General features: G+C 43.8%; 1 protein-coding gene across 3 annotated transcripts in view; it reads left to right on the top strand.

Annotated features, from left to right (window-relative positions):
- The window catches only part of LOC138619367 (glutamate receptor ionotropic, NMDA 2D), a 51,446-nt gene extending 30,163 nt beyond the window's left edge, over positions 1-21,283 (top strand). For all 3 annotated transcript variants that reach the window (XM_069695768.1, XM_069695766.1, XM_069695767.1), the window contains exons 8-16: positions 564-732; positions 2,149-2,302; positions 2,794-2,919; positions 6,286-6,515; positions 6,868-7,028; positions 9,064-9,133; positions 9,242-9,359; positions 13,789-14,024; positions 14,851-21,283. In XM_069695768.1, coding sequence (XP_069551869.1) covers positions 564-732; positions 2,149-2,302; positions 2,794-2,919; positions 6,286-6,515; positions 6,868-7,028; positions 9,064-9,133; positions 9,242-9,359; positions 13,789-14,024; positions 14,851-18,048 — 4,462 coding nt within the window. In that variant the 3' untranslated portion in view covers positions 18,049-21,283. The remainder of the gene's footprint in view (positions 1-563; positions 733-2,148; positions 2,303-2,793; positions 2,920-6,285; positions 6,516-6,867; positions 7,029-9,063; positions 9,134-9,241; positions 9,360-13,788; positions 14,025-14,850) is intronic.
- The last annotated feature ends 1,306 nt before the right edge of the window (positions 21,284-22,589 follow it).

Raw genomic sequence — 22,589 nt, 5'->3', positions numbered from 1 at the left:
TTCAATTATGGATGTCATGTTACTGTTCCTTTCCACACTATAATATTAACATTTTCATTTCCATGAGTTGCCTGTCGGGAAATAATATTAATAAAAATGTAATGGTACAAAAAGAGGAGCTGCCGCTACTTTATTTAACAGTGTTATGAATGAAGTTCCTAAGCTCTCATGATGCCGTCCAATTGTGGTGACATCAGTCACCTATCAAAACTGTGGTCTCTTCACTCTCTGGCGATGATCAATAACAGACTGCTCTCTCGAGGATCACTGGAATGACTCAGGGGTCTGGAATCAGATATGACCACAGTGGAGCTTTATGGTTCATCAGCTTCTGAAGGGATGACAGCACCTATCCTACACTGGTCGATCAAACCTGTCACCAAGGGCCAGGCCACAATATCCCTTTCCTTTCCTTTCCTTTCCTTTTCTTTCCTTTCCTTTCCTTTCCGTCCCCTTTCCTTGAAACGCACCATTACACAGCCAGGTGCCATTTGTTCGTCTTTCGGTTTGACACTTTTACTTTGAAGTTTTTACTTATTTCTCCTTCCCTTCCTCTTTCTCAGTGCCATTCATGAGGGTGTGGCTCCCATGAAGCAGTGCTGCAAGGGCTTCTGCATTGACATCCTCAAGAGGTTGGCCAAGATTGTCGGCTTCACCTACGACCTGTACTTAGTGACCAATGGGAAACATGGGAAGAAAATTGATGGGGTTTGGAACGGCATGATCGGAGAGGCAAGTCTTTGTGTGTGTGTGTGTGTGTGTGTGTGTGTGTGTGTGTGTGTGTGTGTGTGTGTGTGTGTGTGTGTGTGTGTGTGTGTGTGTGTGTGTGTGTGTGTGTGTGTGTGTGGATGCCTGTGGTTCTGCCTGTCTGCCTTTGTGAGCAATGTGCTCTCAATGTCGGTCCCGTGTCACTTGTGTATGTGTGAAAGGTGTGTGCGCTTGTCGCTGTGCTTCTGCCTATTTTGCATTGCGTTGTTAGTCAACGAACTGCATAGTAGCATTCCTCAGCGTGTGGTTCTGCATCCTGGGTGACCAGTTAAACGCTGTGTGTCACATCAATCACTGTGAGAGTTATGGCCTCTTAACCACTGCCAGCAATCAGACAGCTGTCATTTATTACACATACGTATATACACACAAATGTGCAGACCCAAACATTTACTGTATTAGAGGGCAAAAAGCACAGTTCCTGCAAACACACTCTCCTACAAACACATCCCCACAGTCTGTATATCTGCACAGACGCATCCTGGTTCACACCAACTCAAAGAAGCACATACACACATTGTCAGACACCCCTTGGCTAGTTGCGATTAGTCCTTGATATTTTCTTGGCAATATGGTTCATGATCCCCGATCAAGAAAAGACACAGAGATGCCGGCGGAAAAATTATAACAAAAACAGGCCCAGACAAGAACGCACACATACTCACACATACTGACACATACTGAGATTGATACGGGTGCTGCTGTTTCATTGAAGTGCCCTGCTGTTTCTATCTTTGTCCCAGAAGGAACTTGCCAAACTCCAGTTGTCACAGGTTCCAAAACAGTTTCACTCTGCTCTCCTGCTTTATCATTTATAACTTGAGCCCGGGCCAGAGCTGTCTGTCGAATCTATTTTCACATGCAAAAGGCCAAGCGAATTTTGTTTTCTCAAACTAATGTCTGTCTTTTGATCAGATCCTCTAAAGGCTGCCATTCTTTGATCAGGTAATCCAGAGACTTGGCAAAGTTGAGAGGATGGTGCTTTGCTTTTCGCTTCCCTTCATTTTTCTGCTGATTTGCTCTGAAGAGCGGATGTGCCATGTCTAATGTAGATTAACATTTCACTTGTACAATCAGCAGACACAGCGGTTTTCAGGTTTTTGCTAGATGGTGGCAGGAAGAAGAAGGGCCTGGGTTCATTTTGTATGCTAAAGAGATGCACAGGAGACATGTGTTGGGTATTTGTACTGCACTGAATCCTGGCATTCCTCATGCAGACACATTTGAGGATGTAGAAAGGGTCAAGGTGTAGAAATGTCAGGGTCTCACCTGAAAGCAAACCCTTGTGGACTGTAAAATATTGTCTATGTCTGCATGTTACAACCACAGGATCTGCCCATTATTACATTTCTTTCTTACTACTGTTCTCGTCCTGTTTAGGTGGTGTACAAGCGAGCCGATATGGCCATTGGCTCTTTGACTATCAATGAGGAGAGGTCAGAGGTCGTGGATTTCTCCGTCCCCTTTGTGGAGACAGGGATCAGTGTCATGGTCTCCCGTAGCAACGGCACTGTCTCACCATCAGCTTTCTTAGGTAAGAGGCTGTGTTTATGGGAGGCATCGAGCTGATGTACAGAATCTAATCTAATTGTAAAGTGTTGAGTTTGCATAAAACGCCTCAGTCTTTGGTTGCTGGTCTTTACATCTAGATTAGCTGCTATTTTTTTTTTTCTCAGCTGCTCGTCTTCTTAACTTTTACTTTCACACTGTCAGCAGACTCAAGGCTCCAGCGGGAGAACAGTGTTATTGGCCTATGGACTGCATTGGGATGGTTGTAAAAGGGAAAAACAGCGTTTATAGACTTGTGGAGAATGTTTGCTCCAGTGGTTTCAACTTTCATTGCACAGGGCTCCTCTCTGCATATGTATTCTTCTTAATTTGCCAGGTTTATTCAACTTTCTTGTCCCTTATATTGATACTGAATGAATGAATCATAATTATGATTTAATTATGCAGTAAAAAAAATAATCTGTTTAATAAGTGCTTATTTTATGTGTTTAAGCCTTATTTTGTTGTCCTTCACAGAGCCCTACAGTCCAGCGGTGTGGGTGATGATGTTTGTCATGTGCCTGACCGTGGTGGCTGTGACAGTCTTTATCTTTGAGTTCTTCAGCCCTGTGGGCTACAACCGCAGTCTTCAGACTGGAAAGAGTAAGTGATGAGTTTAAGCTGTGTTTCCCAAATAAATGTCTCTGTATGCAGCCCATCACTGTTGCCAAATAAATCAAATGGATAAACACTGGACACTGTTGGAAAACTGGGTAAAAACAAAATCAAAGTAAATGTGATTTCTGTTAAGAATCATGATAAACTTTTTTTTTTGTCTCGAATGAGTTTTCTTGCTCTCTGATTGGTCAGCTGTCACATTTTGATTTGATTTATTTTGCACAAATTACACAAGATTTTACAAGAGAAAAAAAAGAAAATTCAGTGCAGTGCAGGGAAAAAATACAAAAAAAACCCCAAAACAAAACAAAAAATAGGCAAAATACCCAGTGGGCTTATTGGAAGCCTCCACCCGATAATGTAAAAAATTTACAGTTACAGAAAATACAAAGTTTACATAATAATATTACCACATAAAAATAATAGAAACAAATAACAACAGAATATAGGTTACAACAATCACAGCAAAAACAATAAAGTCGATATAAAAGCAAAAAGATATGAGTATGGTGATGGATGAGAGTGTATATGCGTATGTTACAGTTACGAAACAGAAGGGAAATCTTTTTTAAGCACCTTTTCAAGCATTTAATAGAGGAAAAGCTTTTTGTCAGATTGGAGAGGTCCATAATTTGGTGCTCCTGTATCGAATTGAAAATTGACCTCTGCAGGTGAGAAATTTAGGTGGATGAAGTTCTGAGACTCGACGGGTAGAGTAATAGTGAACCTGTGAATTTGCTTTAAAGTAGTCTTTTACTGTTTGGGAATATTTCCTTTATTTGAGTATATTTTATAAATAAAAATACATATTTGAAAAACATTTACAGTGAACCCTCGTTTTTCGCGGGGGTTACGTTCCAAATAGAAACCGTGATCGGCGAAATCCGTGAAGTAGTAACCTTTATTTTTTTTACAATTATTATACAATGAAATACTCCATAATACATTGAAACCAAAGAACAAAACCTTTTTACAAGCCCAAGCATTTGTTTAACAAATAAAAGTACTGTATAAATGTTTTTTTTACAAATAACTACTGTACTGTAAAATAATAATTTTAATCATCAATACGAACTGAAGGCTTCAAATTGCTGAGATCGGCACCGCCCCACTGCGACCCGAGTCATTGGATTAGAACGGGAGAAAATGAAAAATGATTATGAAAACAAATACAAAGTACAGTCGGACAAATAGTGACTCGTGTATTTCACTGCTCTTCTGACTGAGCCGCTGCATCCTGACTCCGCTCTGCAGCGGTTCTTTCTTCTAAAGCCGGCGGTGCAGGTGTGGTTTTTCGAGAGAAGAACATAGTTATCGGTAGTTGTTGTCGCTCTTTTTTCTTCTGGGCAAAAAGATTCTTATAAACCGACATGCCACCATCGATTATTTTTAATTTGGCAAGCTGTTTTATGTACGTGTACATATTAAACCGCAACGTTATTGACAAACAGGTAGAGAAGAAGCGGAGAGACTGTTTAGCCAATCAGAATGCAGAACACAATGCACGATGCAAATCCGTGAAGCAGCGAGACCGTGAAAGGTGAACCGCGTTATAGCGAGGGTTCACTGTATATCGTAAATGGTAAGAATCTGTAGTTTCTGAAATAGAGCGAGAGATGGACTGTGTGAATCTGATCAGGTTGCAATCTTAACAAAATGTCTATGGAGGATTGTGGTTTTAATCAGGATTGTAGGAAAAGTGCGTACCCAAACTATCTTACAATATGAGCGATAAGGATAAATTAGATTATAATATAGAGCGTGAAGACAATTTGTGGTGACTAGATGATTCACCTTCTTTATTATACTAATAAATATATATTTTTTTAAATTGTTAACCCAATCTCCAATTCAAATTACCATCAACAAGGATTCACAAAAAAAATCTTGCAGATGACACTCGAGGCTTCTCCACAGACTCTATTATAATTTTAAATGAATCCTTAGAATATGATTTTTTACCACTGAAGATGACAAAATTAGATTTTTTTTTATGTTCAAAGATAGTTTATTTAATCTAAACCATGTAGCGTAGGCAGTTAAACCAACATTATCATCCTTAATTAGTGAACTCCAATCAATTTGAATTCAGAGAGAACTAAGGTTGTGTCATCGGCAAACATTATTGGAGAAAGGATATTTGAGACATTTGACAGATCATAAATATAGATAAGGAATAATAAAAGTCCAAGAATAGACCCCTGTGAAACCCCACATAGTAGTCTAGCTTTGTTGGAATAGCAACCCTTTATGCAAACAAACTGTCTTCTGTTGGTGACAATTTTTTAACCATTTGTATGAAGTATCATGAAAATCATATTTGTGCAGTTTTTCCAGTAGAATATGATGATTAACGGTATCAAAAGTCTTTGAGAAGTCAATGAAAATACTGCAGGCAAATTCATTTTTATCGAATGCAGAGGTAACTTTGTCAATCAGGTGAACCAGGGCCATGTCAGTAGAGGGATTTTTCAGGAAACTATACTGGTATTTATAAACAATTGAATTGTAATCTAGATGAAAAATAATCCTTTTGTATATCATTTTTTCTAATATTTTTGAAAAACATGGCAAGATAGATATGGTTCTATAGTTATCAAAACAACATAGATCATCTGCTATAAACAGAGGAATAACTTTTAAATCCTCTGGTACAATGCCATTCAGAATGAACTGCTGGACATTTTGAATGTGCTGCCCTGAATCCTTCACTGTGAGTGTGGCAAAGAGCAAATTATACCTACAGTATGTTGAACTGCGTCCAAGTATTCTCGATATTGAAGCAGCCATTTATTATTCAGCAGCATAGTTTGTACCCCCTGTGATATTCTGTATGCCTGATGCCTTGGCCAGCCCGACTTGCCTCTTTTACTGCATGATTGCTGTGCTCTACATAATTTTACTTCTCTGTCATCCTCCCGTATACCCCTCTCCTTCGCTCTCATCTTTCTTCTTCCTTCCTCCTTCACTCCTGTCGTGTAAAGGCAGGGGTGTTTCAGCCCTTTCAATGGTGATTTGCACCATGTGGTTTAATCATTTGTAAGATCACGTAGCAGCTGAATTGAAAGCTGCCATTCTTGAAACGTATAGTCATAGTAGAGGTTTGGTGTCAAAAGCTGGATAGTTGTTTTTTTTCTTTTTTAATATACCGTAAGCCCATTTTACTGATCATTCAGGGAAGTTTAATTTGAATCGGCTGATTCACTTGCAGTCAGAGACTAATGAATACAGTATTGTGACGTGTACTGGCTGGATTGCTTTCTTGACAAAAATAATGTTACAACTACTCATTACGCGCCAAAGACTTTCATTATGCCTCGCCCTCTTTTTCTCCTTTGTCATTCTTTGCAGAAGCTGGAGGGTCTACTTTCACTATAGGAAAGTCGGTCTGGCTTTTGTGGGCCATTGTCTTCAACAACTCTGTGCCAGTGGAAAACCCGAGAGGAACCACAAGCAAGATCATGGTGCTGATCTGGGCCTTCTTCGCTGTCATCTTTCTGGCCTCCTACACTGCTAACCTGGCCGCCTTCATGATCCAGGAGGAGTACATTGACACAGTGTCAGGCCTCTCGGACAAGAAGGTAGTTCATTGAATGAATACTGATTAAGTAGAGAAAGCAGAAGGAGAATTAAAGTCTTAGAGTGAGCTAAATCCCATGCATTTGAATGTTAAATTGATTAAAGCACAGGAATTTAGAAATGAATGAAATCTCATTTAACATAACTCAATTACCACAGTTCTTGAACACTTAAAAGACACTACTAAATACTACTTTAAGTCCACAGACTGCTCTCTTTTTCAAAGATTTGACTGTGCATGGAGTGTTGTAAGCTAGTCTGAGTGGACAGAAATAGGTCAGACAGATTGGTGCACAGCCTGGTGTGTCTCATGCCCCTTCCATCTCCCTCCCTCGCCTCCCTTTGCTTTGCTAGTTTCAGCATCCCGAAGAGCAGTACCCACCTCTGAAGTTTGGCACAGTGCCCAACGGGAGCACAGAAAAAAACATCCGCTCCAACTACCCAGACATGCACCAGTACATGGGCAAATACAACCAGAGAGGAGTGGAGGACGCCATCCTGAACCTCAAGACCGGGTCTGTCTGAGCTCGTACATGTGTTTTACTAGATCTTTGCCTTTCTCCACATCTTGCTCATAGTTTTACAGAAATGTAATTCCCATTCAAGCACGTTTTGCAAGTTTTTATTTATTAATTTAACTAAGTTTCTAAAATTCTCAATCTTTACTCAAGCCTCTATAAAACTCGATTTTTGTTCGCTTGAGACATGAAATCTTTTTGCCTTTAGAGGCGTTTAACATGCTAGACAACAACAACCAAGATGATCAAATAATATATTAAGTACAGATGCAAAAATGTAAAAAGAAACAAGATCCAGATTAAATAATGAGGCAAACATGATGCGCTGTGTCAGCATATAAATCAGAACAAAAATCTCAGATTCTATAACGCAAACTCAGATTATTTCCTCAAATCAGACAAACCAAATTAGGTTTCTTTTTTTTCCCAGATAGTGGACTCTAGTGATGAAAGTACATTTGTCAAAAAAATAAAGTCATGATTGGACTAAATCATTTAAAAAGGGTTTTAACTACTGAAGTGTTCAGACTGCAATATAATTACCCAATAATAGTTGTCGGGTTTTTTTTTCCTCAAATTGTACATCTTTAATTTATACAACAAAAATGTCTACTAAGACTTGCTGTCAAATTGTCACCAGATGTTGACGGTCATTGACAACACAGTCACACTGTTTTGGAGTTGATGATCACATTTCATGATCTTCCTAAACTCATGGTGTTGCCCAGTAGATATTCACATTTCCACTCCTTTTAGCACTTAAGAGACATCACATAATTGAAAGTTCATTCTTGATCCTGGAAACAGCAGTGGATAATATATACAATCTCGCCACGAGCTCAATTCAGCAAGGCCATTATTCTTACATCGACCCACCCATTAACAAAGCGGCTTATGTATATGGTAATTATTTTGTTTTTGTTGGACAAAATGGAAAAAATTGCAGCAAAGATTGACAGCAGATCTGGCCTGCTTTCATTGTTTTGCTGTTTTTATTTTTTATTTTTGTAATGTTCTCGCTCTTGCACCAGCAGGCCATCATACAGAGTGGCATTCTTTTCAACTCCAACTAACATTTCACATCTTTTGTCACACTTCATGCTTTCCTGCACAGATTCTCTCACCTTTACTCTTTCCCGCTCACTCTCTCTCCACCTTCGTCTCTATCTCCACCCGCCCACACAGTGCAAGCAGCATTTCCCTCTTCAGTTTCTAGTAGAATCTCTATCACCCGTCATATGTTGGATAATCCCAGTTTACTTTATCCTAAGCCTCTGTCAGCGTCCCCCCCCATTGCCTCGACACCACAATTATAACTCAGTGTTAACATTCACAAAAATAAGAAACTCGTGCTTTTCTCCTGCAGTTTTTTTTCCTGTTCTTTAGTACTTATTTTTCTCTTCTTCTTGCTGCTCAGCTGCCCTCTTATGTTACCATTTCTTTTCTTTCTCCTTCTCTTTTTTGGTCCATTCTTTTACCTCCCAGTATGCTTCCTCGGTGTGTCTGTATTTAAACTTTATAATCCTCATCACTCTCTGGTTCTATCCCATGTCTTTTCCCCCCTGAAGTGTGTAAATCTTTCCCCCCTCTTACTCTCTCTCTCTCTCTCTCTCTCTCTCTCTCTCTCTCTCTCTCTCTCTCTCTCTCTCTCCCTGTCACTGCGCTCTTCGCACTGTATAAATCCCCATCCTCTTCGCCCCCTCCGCCTCCTCCACCACCTTCCTTCTACCTCTTACTCACACATCTTTCCCTGATCTCTGTCTTATTTTATTCTCCTTGTGTTTTCACTCTTTCTGCCAAACCTGCTTTACTATTCCACCCTTCCTCCCTTTTCTTGTTATGATTTAACTTTTTATGCCCTCTCCATCACTTGCTCTGCCTGTCTGCCGTATATTTTTGCACCCTGACTCTCTTCCCAGGTATACTGCAGAGATACACCTTTGTGCCCCCCCCCCCTCCGCCAGTCTCTCCATCCCTTTGCTCCTTCTCTCCCATTAAATGATGAATGAATTCTCCCTTCATCCCTTTACAGGAAACTGGATGCTTTTATTTATGATGCTGCAGTATTGAACTATATGGCCAGGAAGGACGAAGGTTGTAAGGTAAGGACTAAACCCCAAACAGGTGCTTTTGCTTGTACTTTGTGGATTAAACATGTGTTTGCCCCTCGGTAAGTTTTTCAATATCTGCACACTGTCCTTCTTTCCAAGGTGATGACCATAGGCTCGGGGAAGGTTTTTGCCACCACAGGCTACGGTATCGCCCTGCACAAAAACTCACGCTGGAAACGTCCTCTTGACCTGGCCCTGCTGCAGCTGGTGGGAGATGGTGAGAACTATTGGGCGGGGGGGACACGGCACAGAGGAAAATAATTAGGGCAATGGAGGGGCAAAGGGAAGGTTATGGGTAAAATGATGGCACAAAGAAACTAGTAACAGAGTGGCACGAGGGAGGGGGGTGGATGGAGGACACAGGGGGTAGATGAATGAGAGGATGTTGAAGAGTGGATGGGGGAATATAAAGTGGGGAGAGAGAGATGGTTGTAAGAGGTTTTGATTGTGACAGAGGGAATAATGGTGTGTAGGAGAGGTCTGATGGTGCTGTTGAAAAGGTTTGTAAGTCTCTTTATTGGCTATAAGAGAGGAGGAGAAAGAAAAGGGGAGGTGGGAGCTCAAAAAATATAATTTGTTTCATAGCAAAAATCACTTGATTGTGGCTGTGAATATGTACCCCCCACTCTCTTAATCTGCTCACTCCTACAAACCTATCTGACTTCCTCTCGCTTCTCTATTTTTCCGGCTTGGATTGGTAAAAGAAAAAAGGCTTTACTTGTGTGAGTCAGTGTTGTAAAAAAAACTTCTGTGGTGACATATTTACGCTCATTTACAGATTAGCTGAGACTGACACAGAGAGTGAGGAAAAACAATCACCAAACAGAAACACCGGAAAATACCCTGAACATGCGAAGGGGAGAGAGTGCACCGAAGCAAAATAAAGAGCAGATCGAATAATTAAATAATTGATAGCTATGAGAGCATTATTAGCGTGCGGTTTGTCTACTGCACACTCTTGTGTAGGATTAATCCATGAGACTACGGTTGCTTCTGTGATGGAGTGAATCTGTTTTTAGCAATAGTTGTCAGTACACTAATGCTTGATTGTCATTTTACACAGTCCGCCACACACATTTATTGTCTCAATCGGATGCTGCTTGTTTGGCTTTTCCTCATGTTTTAAATCAGCTTTGCTTATGGCGTGGCGGACAAAGCCCTTTAGCTGTTTCTGGCACGCAGACACTTTAGCTGCTTACACACTGATAATGCCAATTTGGTGCCAAGATCTATTAAATAAGACTGGCGTCTGGAGCTGAATAGCTGGACCTGGAAAAGGATATGCGTGTTTGTGTGTGCGTGTGTGCGTGTGTGCGTGCGTGCGTGTGTGTGCGTGTGTGCAGTGCGTGTGTGTGTGCGTGTGCGTGTGTGTGTGTGTGTGTGTGTGTGTGTGTGTGTGTGTGTGTGTGTGTGTGTGTGTGTGTGCAGGAATAACAGAGAGCCCAGACAGCCTTGACATGCTATGTTTGTTGTGTCTTTTAATTCTTGGTAGATGCCCTTGTCCTTGCTTTTGTTCGGTGTAGCAAAAAACCTTTAACGTCAGCTGCGCACACTGGACGGATCTCGTACCAGGGTGGTGCTGAATGCTGAGGGTTCTAGTTGTAGGCAGGCATTATTGGAGTGGATTACTAAGGAAGAGGATTAGTTTGTTTGGATGTGGTGAGAAGTGCGGGGGGTTTCACATTCAGCGTGCCCTCAAAGGCTGCATCTCAACAATCGCCCTGCGGCTCAAGGACTCGGCATCACACCTTCAGCTGGGCTAAGTCATGTCACGGTGTTACATCATTATTGTAGCATGCCGTGTTGACTCCTATCATTTTACAATGGAATTAGAGGATAGCAGAGCACTAGAGCTGTTCACCGCTGCTCTCTTAACTCCATGAGCGTATTGTTCTCCTTGTTGCTGCCTCTGGTGATGCATACCACAGCTTTAAGAGATGCTCCATTGATCTCTCTACAACTTGTTTCCTGATAAAGGCAAAACTGCTGAGTAGCAAGATTTCCCTTCTCCCTCTTATCAGGTTCACTTCTATTTTTTGCATAGTATCATGATTTTGATTTCAAGAATATATTATTCAGTAAGTAGATATTAAAAAATGTGAGAAGCTGGGTTTTCAGCTCTTGGCCGGCAGGATGTTTTTTTTTTTTTTTTCCAGAGATCTTGCAGTGAATGCAGAGAGGTTTGTCATGTAGCGATAAAAGGGTGGGATTGTACGGGTCATGGTTTACTGCTTAACAACTGTGGAGCTCAGTGTCTCTGGACATGTCTGGCATCATGCCACATCTGGCACACTGCGAAATGCAAACGTGCACGCGGGCACATTTACGTATACATGCGGTGCCCGCCCACCAACACACACACACACACACACACACACACACACACACACACACACACACACACACACACACACACACACACACACACACACACACACACACACACACACACACACACACACACACAAAGACACAGAAACGGTTTATTAAATGATGTCTTTGTGGTGCATGCCAGTTGGTGTTTGCAGCGTTGCCAGCTCTACCTGACCTGACCTGCCAGGAACGACATAGGTGGAGTGTGGATTTGACACACCTGTCAGATTTGGCAGGCCTGAGCTGGCTGTGACTGAGAGGCAGAGACAACTGCCATCACAAAGGTCTAAGGAGGGGGTGGGGAGGGGGGTATACAGGCACAGTGAGAAGAGAGTCAGATTTGAAAGAGGGAGACGAAGACGCACAAGATGAATCACTTGGGATCAAATTGCAGCAAAGCCAGGAGATGAGTCTTTGAGCTCTGAGAAAGAATTCGGCTGAGACTTGTGAAGTGGCGGACAGACATACCTTTTTATTTGTACCCTTCGCTAAGACACTTGCTGTTTTCAGATCAGGCTCCTGTTTGGGCACACAGTTTCCCCCTGAGGTCATCAACACAGATAAATCCTCTTCACTGGGTCTGGAGTTAAAAACAGACCTTTGTGTCTTGAAATGTATGTTTATGTGAGAAAGCCTGAAACAAGGAGTTGTTACCTGAGTCTGCCAGTGGGCTGCAGTAGCACCGTGTCCATCTGTTGCTGTAGCTGGAGGCCACGGCTGATTGGTTAATGATGTTCTACAGGAGACACATTAGCCTGATCACACAGATGAATGAATCGGCTTCATCTGAGCTACGTAAGCAGAGCTAATGATGGCACAAGTGAAAAGGCAAAAGCTTAAGTTTGTGCAGAGCAATGTAGTGTTGCAAGTAGATGTGTGACTTGTCAGCTTTTAAAACCTGCTCTGGCTTCTTGATTTGAAATAGTTCACAGACTGTAATGTGCTGTAAATGCAACCGTCAGACCTGGTTATTGCAGTGCTGCTCGTCCTGTTGCTTTTAGTGTAAAGGAAAGCTCTCATTATGAGTACTGTTGGAGAGTACGCCTCTTTAATTCCAACATGAATCATGCACTGCATCTTGAGGCTGTCCATCACTATGGTTACACCAGCAACCCCTGCAGACAATCATAGGTTTAGCAAGGAGGCTCAGATCCATGAGGCCAGTTAGATCATAAAGTAAAAGGCAGAGTTGAGGGTAAAGCAGTCCTGCCTGGTTCTTGGTAGGTTAATAGATGGGAATCTTGAATCCCCAAGAGCTTACCACCTTGATGGAGATTCTGACCATCCCTTCAGCACAATTAAATGATTATGATCTTTTCTCTCTCTGCCTATGTCTCTGTCCCTCTCTATCAGTTCTCTCTCTCTCTCTCTCTTGACAATTTTCCCCTCTTTTTCTCTCCTCTCATCCTCTTCAAGCTGAGGAGTGTTCTCCTGTTTGTCATAATGACACAATCTGAGCCTCTCGTCCTCCATCTCTGTTTCTCTTCCTCCAGCACCCTCTAACTGTCTCTGTCTGTCTCATTTCCCCTGACACGTTCGTGGACAGAGAAAGAATGCTGCTCACTCTCTCTCTTTATTAGGCATTCTTCCCAACTCTCTCATTACCTCTCCCCCCTCTTTTCCATGGTTGCTCACCCTATCCAACCATCTCACTGTGGCTCCCAGTCTCTGTTTCTCCTCCTCTCCTTATTTACTCTAGGTTACAATGTTGAGATTAGGTTGTCGATGCCATTTTACTTCTCGGTGCTACTTCATTGTTTTGGACTCTCTCTTTCCCTCTCTGTCTCAGTCTCCTTTCTCTTTGTTACTTTGGACATAGTGCTTTGTATTATTGACCTCTGACCTTGAGGAGTCACCTTGGATAATGGGAAAACAACAAGCAAGACTGTAGACCTGTACTTCAGTGTTTATTATCAGCTGTATATTGTCTCCCTGTGTGTCCCTTGTCACTATGTATTATCTTTTGTCTTTATCTGTCTGTCCGTCTGTCCAAACAACCTTGAAATAACCTAATAATAACCTCCCCACCTTCATTCTTCTCCTACCCAACATGATCCCGCCTCTCATCATCTTTTTCTGTCTTACTTTACTTTTTTCATCATGCACACCAATCCTCTTCTATTTCTTTCCCGTATTCTCTCTTTTCCTTTATCTTTTTCTACTTTTACTCCTTTCGACCTCATCCATTTTCCCACTCTCACTTCTCTTTTTTTTCCCCATCCTTCATCCTCATCATCCCCTCCCATCCACCCTCTACCCGTTCCCTTCCCCAGATGAGATTGAGATGCTGGAGCGCCTCTGGCTGTCAGGTATCTGCCATAATGACAAAATTGAGGTGATGAGCAGTAAACTGGACATTGACAACATGGCTGGGGTCTTCTACATGCTGCTGGTGGCTATGGGCCTCAGTCTGCTGGTGTTTGCCTGGGAACACTTAATCTACTGGAAACTGCGCCACTGCATGGCCACTAGTTCTGGCAAACTGGACTTCCTCTTGGCAATCAGCAGGGTAAGTGTTTATGTCTGTGTGTGTAGTGTTTTTCTAGCACACTAAATGCCTTACTGTTCTGCAGACATGTCCTCTGCTAATGTTTAACTCTAAAACCCCTCTTTGTTTGCCACACTAAACCCAGCAACATGTTTATGACTAGAATGTTGTGCATGTTGCCAAATGAACATACACGTGTTCCTGCCTGTGTCTGCCCTTATCTGTTACTGAGTGTGAGGAGTTAGAAAGTGTGAGGTCTGGGGTCAATTCAATTCCACTCAGTCAATTGGGGAGATTAATTGAAATTCAATTCCGCTCACATTCTGGATATCCTGTTCCTTTGACAGTGACCTTGACAGAAACAACCCACATCATATGCATGTGATTATTGTAGCTTCACCGACAATTTATCCCTTTTCTACAATGTGGTTGTAATTTATGCATTTATGTATGCAATTTTAGTAACCACACAGTGTACAACTGTACTATAAATAGTAACAGATGTTTATCTGAAAACAGCAATCTTGCATTTCTTTTGAAAACTGGAAGTTAGTTTGGATTGCTGTTTTATTATTTCCTGTCCACTCTGCTCTTTCTCCCTCCCTCTCTCTATCTCTCATGTATATACAGTACAATACTGTCTTTTCTACAAAAAAAGTAATACATCTGCAGTCAGATACATAAACATGTATGTCCTTTCATGTGCTCTAGCATATTCTTGCACAACCTTTAAGGCAATATGAATTTCAGACAAGACTGTTTATTCTTAATCGTTTCATTTGTACACTCTGATTACATTTTTGCCATAAAGTGATTGTGTTTTGTGTTTGTTCCCTCTTTGTCTCAGGGCATGTATAGCTGCTGTAGCTTTGAGGATGAAACAGCACCAGGTGGACCTAAGTCTTTGCCCACTCACCACCACACTGCGATGGTGACAGTCCCGTCCCAGCCACATGTTGTCACGAGTATGACCAACCCAGCCATCGCCATGGCGCAACAGCAGCAACAACCACAACAGCAGCAACCGCAGCCCGTCTACAAAACACCTCTACCGGGCTCTCCTCCCACCATAGTGCATTCTGGGACAGCACTGGGTCCCTCCAACACCCCCATTGCTGGTGCGCCCCTCCCTTGTTCCACCTTCCTGCCCCGGCCAGACCGCAGACTGGCTGTGGTGGATCGCTGGAGGCTGCCCAAATCTGCTACAGCCACCAATCCAATGGCTGTAAGGGGGGCCATCACTGACATGGGACCCTTTGCACAGAAAGTCCCACCGAACTGGGCTTCAACTGCTGGAGGGGGTGGGGGACTAGATGGCTATAAGAGATACTATGGTCCCATTGACCCTGAGGGTCTGGGGCCCTGCATGGAGCAGCAAGCAGGGTCCCAGACCCCCAAGACTATGCCCAGGGGCCACCCCCAGCCACCTCCAGCCAGTGTGGCCTTCTACTCAGAGAAGGGCATGGACCATGGGGTGGGGAAGAGGGTGGTGGGAGGTGGCAGCGGAGGTCAGGGGAAAGGGGCTGTTAAACCTCTGGGCACTCCCAGACTGCCTCCTAAGAGTCAGGCCCCTCTGCCTCCTACACCCCCGCTGCCACACCCCTCTCCCCCTCTCCCCTCATCCTTCTGGAGGAAGCGCAGGCCCAAGAAGCCCAAAGAGCCTGGAGGGCCTCTTTACGAGAACATTCTGCCCCTGGGGCGGAGGGGAGGAGCACAAGATGGCGTGAGGGAGGGAGGAGGGAGGAGGGCACGCCCCCTCTCTCCACCACTCTCACTTCCTGTACCAGTGCCCCTCAGTCCCTCCTACACCCCTCCTTCTGCCTCTGCGTCCTTGCACTATACGTCCTCATCCTCTTCGTCGACCACCTCATCCACATCCACGTCCTCATCTGCTTCATCCTCTCGCTCCACCTCTCCCACCTACTCTTACAGCTCCTCCAGGAGCACACGAGACAGGACTGGCGGGATAGATGGAGAGGATGATGATGACGATGAGGAGCTGACAGAAGAGTCAAGCCTCCTCCTTGGTAGGGGAAGAGACAGAGATCGCTCCATCATCCGGCCTCGTTCCCTCAGCCACAGCCGCCTGCCACCCCCCATACCCCCCAGGAAACCACGCACATCCTGGGGTGACAGAGAAAGGGAACGAGAGAGGGAAAGAGGGGGGAGCCAACTGTCTCAGCTCCAAGAGTGGTGGGCAAGCTGGAGTGAGAGAGAGAGGAGTGGAGTGGGTGGAGATGCTGAGAGGCTAAAAAGGGAAAAGAAGAGGAGGAAAGAGAAGGAGAAAGAGAAGAAGAAAAAGAAAAAGAACAAAAAGAGGAAAAAGAGGGAAGAACGGGAAAGAGAGCGAGAGAGAGAAAGGAAGCGCAGAAAGGTGAAAAAGAAGAAGAAGAAGGCATTGAAGACAAAGAAAAGGAAGAAATCAACTGGGGGAAAACGTTCTGAGCCGGAAGAGGGAGATATTGAGCCAGAAAGGGAAGGAGAGGCAGACGGAGAGAGGGAAGGAGGAATCCAAGACTACTCTTCCTTTTCTACCCAGTATCGGAGTACATTTGGGGAGAAGGGGATAGATTCTTGGGAAGGAGAGAGGGAGAGAGGCAGAAGAGAAGGAGGAGAGGAGGGCAATGACAGGGAAGAGGAGGACAGCAGCAGAAGCAGGGAGAGGCGTCCCAAATCCTCACACTCTCATTCTAGACATCGCACCCCCAGTAAGCGCTACCCTAACCTGAACAAGCTGCCTGCATCAGTCAAATTTTGGGTGAATGGAAGAGGAGATGACTCTAATACTCCTCCGACATCCCTCCACCCACTCCTTCCATCCTCCAAGCGGCGAAGAAGCGGGGGGATGGATAGAGATGATAGTGGTAGACTTGGAGAGAGGCGTCCTTTATTAATGCATTATGAAAAAGAGAAAGCTGTGACAAGAGAAGGGCTGTCCTTCCATGAGTGGGACTCTGAAGATGACGATGATGATGAGGAGGAGGAAGAGGAAGAGAGGGATAGATTGAGGGAGCGGGTGGAGGAGAGGGGAAGGAGGGCAGGTAGGGGGGTAGTCTCTGAGTCAGAAAGGGACAGGGCCAGGGCAGAGGACAGTTACTCAGATGAGGGCTCATCAGGAGAGTTTGGCCGTTTTGAAAGATACTGGGAGGGTGGTGCAGGAGGGAGCACGACTGGAATAGGAGGCATAGGCGGAGGCGGTTGGTTCTTTGGTACCTACCCCTCCAGAGAGAAAGGGGGCAGTATCAACAGTCGAGATGATTCCTTATTAGGAACTCGGGCTGAGGGCTGGATCGGTGCTGACTTCTGGGGATCAGGGCCAGGTATCGGGTGGGGATCTGGAGGGGGGAGTGGAGGGTTAGGTTCGCAATGGCCTCCACCCCCAGCAGCCTTCCCTCCACCTAGACGATACTGGTCTATGGACAAGATTCCTGTGAAGGGAGAGAAAAAGTGGAAGAGCGGAGGAGGGAAGAGCAAGGGGCGAACAAGGGAAAGAGGGGAGGAAGCAGTACGGGCAACCATGTGTTCCTGTAGCCTTTATCCCCAACCCCATCCTTACCCGCATCCCCACAGCCGCTCACACACCTCCCACTCCAAGAGAGGAACCACGACGCTTTCCCATAGCCAGGAGGAGCTTCTCCCCCACTGCCACAGCTTCAGCGGGGGGTCTCGTCCCAAGCCGCTGCCCCCCAAACCAGATTCCAGTCAGGCCAAATCAGGCAGCCAGTCTAACCTCAGCCTCAGCACACAGCCCGCAGACCATCCACCTCAGCCCTCGCCGTCACCACCCCAGCAGCCGTCCATGTCTCCCACCTCCCTCCCGATGCCCATCCCACCACCGCCCTCCACCTCCTCCGTCTCACCACCAGCAGGGGTAGGGATGGCAGGCCAGGCTCAGGCTTCAGCCAGTGCCAAACTCCAGTACCAGAGACTGCGCTCTGTACCACAGCCACGGAGGTTCTACTCTCCCCACCTGCCACTCAAAGCCAAGAGCCTGTGCTCACGTCGAGGGTCGGCCCACTTCTCCAGCCTGGAGAGCGAGGTATGACAGGGGGAGAAGAGAGAGGGAGACATGAGAGCGAGCAACACTGCTATTGAGAACCGTGGTGCCGTGGCAGCCGGAGCCAGGGATGACACCACAGATATGGCTGCTTTGGTGACCATCGGTAATCAATTAGCAACCATCACCACGGGAACTGATATGGACAGTAGTTCTATTGCTAACACTACACTGTGTGAGAGCAACACTGCTGCCACCCGCTCCATCGTACACGTTCTAGTGAGGGCGACAGTGAGACGCCACACCAGGGTGAGCTACCTCCGTTTGGATGGTTCCCACGACAACGAGAGTGAAGGTGAGGCTGCATCACAGGGGACAGCAGCCCCAGAACTTCTCCTCTGCTCAGAAATGAGCTTTGTGATGTCATCTTCGGTTCTCCTCCCCTCCCCAAGTCACAACTGTGGATAACAGTAGTCTCCAACCTGTGAGTAATGATGTCATTTTTGCACACACACACATGCATGCACACACAAACACACACACACACACACACACACACACACACACACACACACACACACACACACACACACACACACACACACACACACACACACACACACACACACACACACACACACACACACACACACACACACACACACACAGATGATATGCTCAAAACGTCTCCCTCCCTCTGGCTTTGAGAACAGACTTTGGTGGGATGAGGATTGACCCACCTGCTCCCAAAAGATGCCAGTGTTTGGTCTCTAGAGTCTGGCTCCCTATCCTCATTGGCTGTTGGCTTTTGAACTGGACCGGTGGACTGCTTCTTGGTGTCGGAGAGACTACTCCCTCTTCTTCCCTTTTGTAAATCAGTTGATATGAAAAGCAATGCAGTCACCTCTCTCATGCACTGTCTGCCCGATCACCTTTCACTGGGCAGTGACGACAGTGCTACCTATCTGCCCTTTGACCTCATGACATCATCAGACCCATCTAGCTCTACCCCAGGACCATCGACGTGATGTCATGTTTTACTAGAAACCCTTTTAACCAATCAGATTTAACAGGAACCACTTCTCCTCTGCCCTGCTGGAGCTTGTCATGTCACCTCTGGTCCAACCAGAACTTGAACACAGTTGAGTATCAAAGTATTTGAACAACAAACTGAACTTTAAAAAGAGAAATTACAATAAGAACAAAAAAGACATGTAGCAGATTTTCTTTTATGTCCGTCTTTTCTTTTCTTTTTTATTCAGACTTTTCTCCCCAACCCCTCTTTTTTATTCTATCAATATATTTCTCTGACTGTGTTAGTGTTTTAATAAAGAGGAGACTGGATGTGGCTAGTGTTGGAAGTGGGAATGATTCAACAGCAGTGCCAAATTTCCACTCAAGAGCTTTTAAGCAAGATTGGTTTTCAAATGATTTGTTTTCATAGATAAAATCCCATCTTTTATTTCCACATGTGAACTACGCATAATTCACCCTCATGTAAGTGGATCTCGGGGATGATTGGTGCAGTATCTGTAATTGGCACTAGATGGCTGCATAATATTCAAATAAGCTTTTGAAGTAGTTGTGCAAGAGGCTTCTGGTGAGTTTAATAATTGTCGCTCCATGATACAGATTAAAGGGTATGCAGCTATGAACTTTATTACTTTTATGAAAGTGGCCAGTCAGGATTTATTCAGAGGAACTGATGGGAATTGAACTCAACTATGGTGTATTGTAAAAGCCCTCTTAGTGTATGATTGTATTTCTCTACTATATTGTACCTTGGCAGAGTTTGTAGATGATGGATTATATGAAGCACAATTCCTCATTGTATTTTTCAGACATGCGTGCTGCACTTGCAAATGCACAATCTCCAGGTGAAATACTTTGCTGATATTACTATTCACTTAATGTTAACTCATGTTGCTATTATGGACTATAAAAATCACTGTAACCAAGGTTAAAGTAACAAAGTACTCACACAGGAAATTATCCACTTTGACTATTTCCTTTTGGCAAATAAGATGGAATGATATACTGTGAATGTTTTGAGGTGCACCTGCAGTGGCTGAGACTTCACCGAATGCAGTCAGTGATAACTACTGTTATCAAGATTATCAGATGACCGTTTGAGCAATATTCCCACCTTCAATGTGACAGGGTTGCAATGGCACATCTTTTGCATCTCAGAGATTATAGTTGTTTTATCTCTTTAAAAAAAAAAAAACACGAGATACATTATTTCAATCAGACTCAGTTGCTGAATATATTCCGTTGTTAGATTTCATCTGGTTTGGTCAGATGTGATTGTAATAAATTAGTCCACAGCGCCTGGCTCCAGCTGACCAATCTGAAATGCTACATGTTCAAGGGAGGGTCGGGATTTGTAGCGTTGTGTCGTCAGTGAGCTGTGCCAAAAGCCATCTACTGTGTAAACTGTGCCACTATTGCAGTGCATACACTTTTTATTTTTTATTTTCATAAAGTCAGCATATCCAGCTCATCTCTCACACTAAGACCAGCCACAGCCCAGCTCTTCTTCTATTGTAGTTGAATGTAGCTTTGACATGATGTAGCAAAAGAACACCTACTTTTAGACTTTGTAGCTTTTTGGATGCTGTTGATAATGGCTAGAAGGATGGGGGAGGGATTGATCTGCTATGTGAGGGGCTGTGCGTTGTGTTTGTGCATGTCGTCACAGATCGAAGGGTTAGTCGACCTTCTCACGTCCCCTTTTTAACTCCTTTGCCTTTCAATGAGGCCAGACTGTACCTTTTATCTGCACATGGATTGCTTTTTTCTAAGACTGCGCGGGGCAATTTTGTAAAACAATCTGTCTTTGTTTTTAGAGAAATGCGTTTGCCATTTCCCATCTTTTGAAGAAGCCCCAGAATCATTGCATGTTCAGCTGAATGATATCTCAAAGAGTTGTGGTGGGAGGGTTGTGTAGTTCAATTGTAGCAAATGCTTAGGACCCAGGACAGCCAACTTTTCAGTGAGATAGTGAGCTCGCGCTACTCTGCACCCCAAACAGTAGAAACCACGGCAACGGTTCGACTGCTTCCTGTGTAGTAGAACACAGTTATTTCCAACCAATCAACAGGGCTTAAACCTGGTATGTCATTGAGCATCACTGATTTCTATTGAGGCGCTAATACTTAAGTCTGTGACTGCATGAACAGAAGTGACTCTTAAAAACCCTCTGGCTTATTTTGTTTTATCAATTTTATTTTATGCTGAGAAAAAATAATATATTAAAATATACTATGTTTTTGAGAATGTACCATGTTATACTGTGATTTAACTGAGATATTTTATTGTATTCAATTATCATTTGAATTTTATCATTTATCTATACAGAAATATATATGTACAAATAAATATATACATATATATACATACAGGTATATATATATATTAGTTAAGTTTGGTATATTTGGAGGAAGTGTTAGATGAAATAGTTTTAAATGTTTTAGCTTTGTAGCAATTCTAAACACTGAAATCATTTTTGAATTTTGATTCCTCCTATATGACTGTGAAGACATTAGTGCCTGTGACAAAAAAGACAAGTAAAAGTCTAAACTCTCTATTCATCTGTATCTACTATAGCTATCAGTCTGTCACTCCTCTGGTACTACCTAACATTACGTTTTTTGACATTCCCTGCGTTCACATATCAGTCTGTTTCTCTTCACACAGTCTGCTGTCTCTCCTGCTCTCTGCTGCTCTCCTCTGCAGTTATTTCTCCTGGTTTTCATTAACAAGCGCTGAACATTCTCCACATTTCCTCTTTTAAAAGTTGTATCACATGGTGATCACATCTCTTTGTTAATTAACTCATCCATTGACCTTTGCTTTTTTCCTTTGATCACCTTCTTTTTTAAATCGGCTCATTCCTGTCTGTCTCTCACTTAGCAAAAAACAGAGACCAGTAGATACTGTGTTCTTGCTCCTTTTGACTGATTGTTGATGATGATGATCAATTAATTGATTGATGAAATAATTATTGAACAATGTTACTATTACTGATGTGACTGAAGTGTGTATCTGACGACCACACCACTGTAGCAAGTCTGGGCTGTACCACACCACCAGCGAGCAAGTGGGGCCACAGTTGCTATGGTGTTGCCATGGCATTTTCATGGCGTTGCCATGGTGTCCTCTGCACCGCCACCACCTGGTGCCTGCTGGGTAATATATCATATTGTCCTTCACTTTCCCTAAAGTACTGGTCAGAGATCTGCTATGCTCCCCTCCGCTCAGTCCTGACCTTAATCAATGGGAGGTGACACATTTAAAAAGATCACTTTGGAAGTGTGCTGAGGGGCAGCATGGTGGTGACGTGTCTGCTGTCAATGCTGATCTAGGCTGGACTGGTTTGGCTTGAAAAGGCTATGAGTGTTGATATCAAGTTGATCACCTAATCTTAAAGTCATCGGTTTGTGGAGCCTCGCATGTTCTCCCCACAGCTTCACATCACTGATAGCCTGAAACCAGTCAGGACAGAAGTGTGTTTGTTTGTCTACTTTCTAATATTGAAAGTGTGTGTTTCATGCAGAGGGAACATGACGTACGTGTGTGTGTGTGTG

The sequence above is a fragment of the Brachyistius frenatus genome, unplaced genomic scaffold (assembly GCF_029030835.1).
Source record: "Brachyistius frenatus isolate BFR_SWC_R1_liver_20210118 unplaced genomic scaffold, ASM2903083v1 Contig_20, whole genome shotgun sequence".
NCBI classification, from domain to species: domain Eukaryota; kingdom Metazoa; phylum Chordata; class Actinopteri; family Embiotocidae; genus Brachyistius; species Brachyistius frenatus.
Note: the sequence above shows the minus strand (reverse complement) of the source record. Positions and strands in the feature narration are given on the sequence as shown.